The 1,584-nt window shown below is 33.6% G+C and overlaps 1 protein-coding gene across 1 annotated transcript in view; it reads right to left on the minus strand.

Moving 5' to 3' along the window:
* LOC106467279 (signal transducing adapter molecule 1-like) overlaps positions 1-1,584 on the minus strand; it is a 70,844-nt gene that overhangs the window by 23,128 nt on the left and 46,132 nt on the right. The window contains exon 10 of the mRNA XM_013927612.2: positions 566-653. Within this exon, the coding sequence (XP_013783066.1) occupies positions 566-653 (88 nt within the window). The remainder of the gene's footprint in view (positions 1-565; positions 654-1,584) is intronic.

Consider the following 1,584-nt stretch of genomic DNA (forward strand, 5'->3'; position numbering starts at 1 on the left):
ACCTAAATGGTGACTCAAAGTTATCTAATTGTTAAAACATCATCAACAGTAAAGGTACCTAAATGGTGACCCAAAGCTATATAATTGTTAAAACATCGTCAACAGTAAGGGTACCTAATAGGTGACCCAAAGCTATCTAATTGTTAAAACATCATCAAAAGTAAGGGTATCTAAATGGTTACTCAAAGTTATCTAATTGTTAAAACATCATCAACAGTAAAGGTACCTAAATGGTGACCCAAAGCTATCTAATTGTTAAAAACTGCATTAATATATATAATGTAAATGGTGATATAATCACTATCTTTTTTTTTGTAATGTAGTAAATTAACTTTCTCATACATCATATTCATTGTTAATTACCAAATTGTCTGTCTTAAGAATATTTTTGTTTCTCCTCAGATTTAATTAGAAAGTTCAAAATAGCATTAATAGTCAACGAATATTTTGAATTATTATAAATTATGACCCATATAAATCATAATCACAAACAAGATTAAACAGATCCAGCATAAGTTTATTTAGCTCTTTTCTTACATACATGCCACTGGAAAAAATAGTTTACCTTCCAAAGCTAAAAGTTCATCAGAGTCAGCTCTCTCTCCTGTGGGATCTGCTTCATGTAATAAGTGTAACAGTCTATCAATTTTTTCCTATAAGTAAACCACAAATATCATTTTCAATCCTCTACTGCTAAGTGCCTCTGAAAATCACAGCAAACACAATTAGGGCTCACTACAACAATTCTGATTTTATATCTACATATAAAAATAACTTTAAATGTTTCTAAAGAAATAAATAGTGGGCCTTTCACTTCATTAGCGTATTACTATTACTGATACTAATTTCTCCTCATGTTATGTGGCACACAGGGATACTCACTCCCCTTTGTCCTGAGTAATTTTCCCCACAAAGATTTTGTTTATGTCAGCTCTTCCTATATTATTTTCTCCAGATGGTTTTTGATCTTTTCTTCTTCTTCTCCGTGGTATCCAATTCAAGACGATCTTGATAATTTTCTTGTCATCTTTCAATAACATTACAACATATGCCCTAGCCATCTTCATAATCTTTTTTTCTTCAGAATGGATTCTATGCTTTCCATTTGGTTCTTTTATGAAGTTCTGCATTACTAATCTTGTTACAGAACGTACTGAGGATTTTCTGAAGAATTGCATTGTGGAAGCTAGATAGTTTCCCAGCATTCTGAAGATGGAAAGGATACAGTTGCAGTAGAGCTTCAACTTGATGAAGGTGGCTTTCACTTTGCTAGCTCTTATATCTTTGTAAGTTCATCCTCCAAAGAAGTCAAGTTCACAAATCTCAACAGTAACTGTCCCCCGAGACTCACAACACAACCTAATTATCTAAAGGAGTCTGTGCTATCAAGTTCACAGTTCTCAACAGTAACTGTCCCCCAAGACTCACAACACAACCTAATTATCTAAAGGAGTCTGTGCTATCAAGTTCACAGTTCTCAACAGTAACTGTCCCCTGAGACTTACAACACAACCTAAGTATCTAAAGAAGTCTGTGTCAACAAGTTCACAGTTCTCAACAGTAACTGTCCCCCAAGACTCACAA

The sequence above is a fragment of the Limulus polyphemus genome, unplaced genomic scaffold, assembly GCF_000517525.1.
Source record: "Limulus polyphemus unplaced genomic scaffold, Limulus_polyphemus-2.1.2 Scaffold2552, whole genome shotgun sequence".
NCBI classification, from domain to species: domain Eukaryota; kingdom Metazoa; phylum Arthropoda; class Merostomata; order Xiphosura; family Limulidae; genus Limulus; species Limulus polyphemus.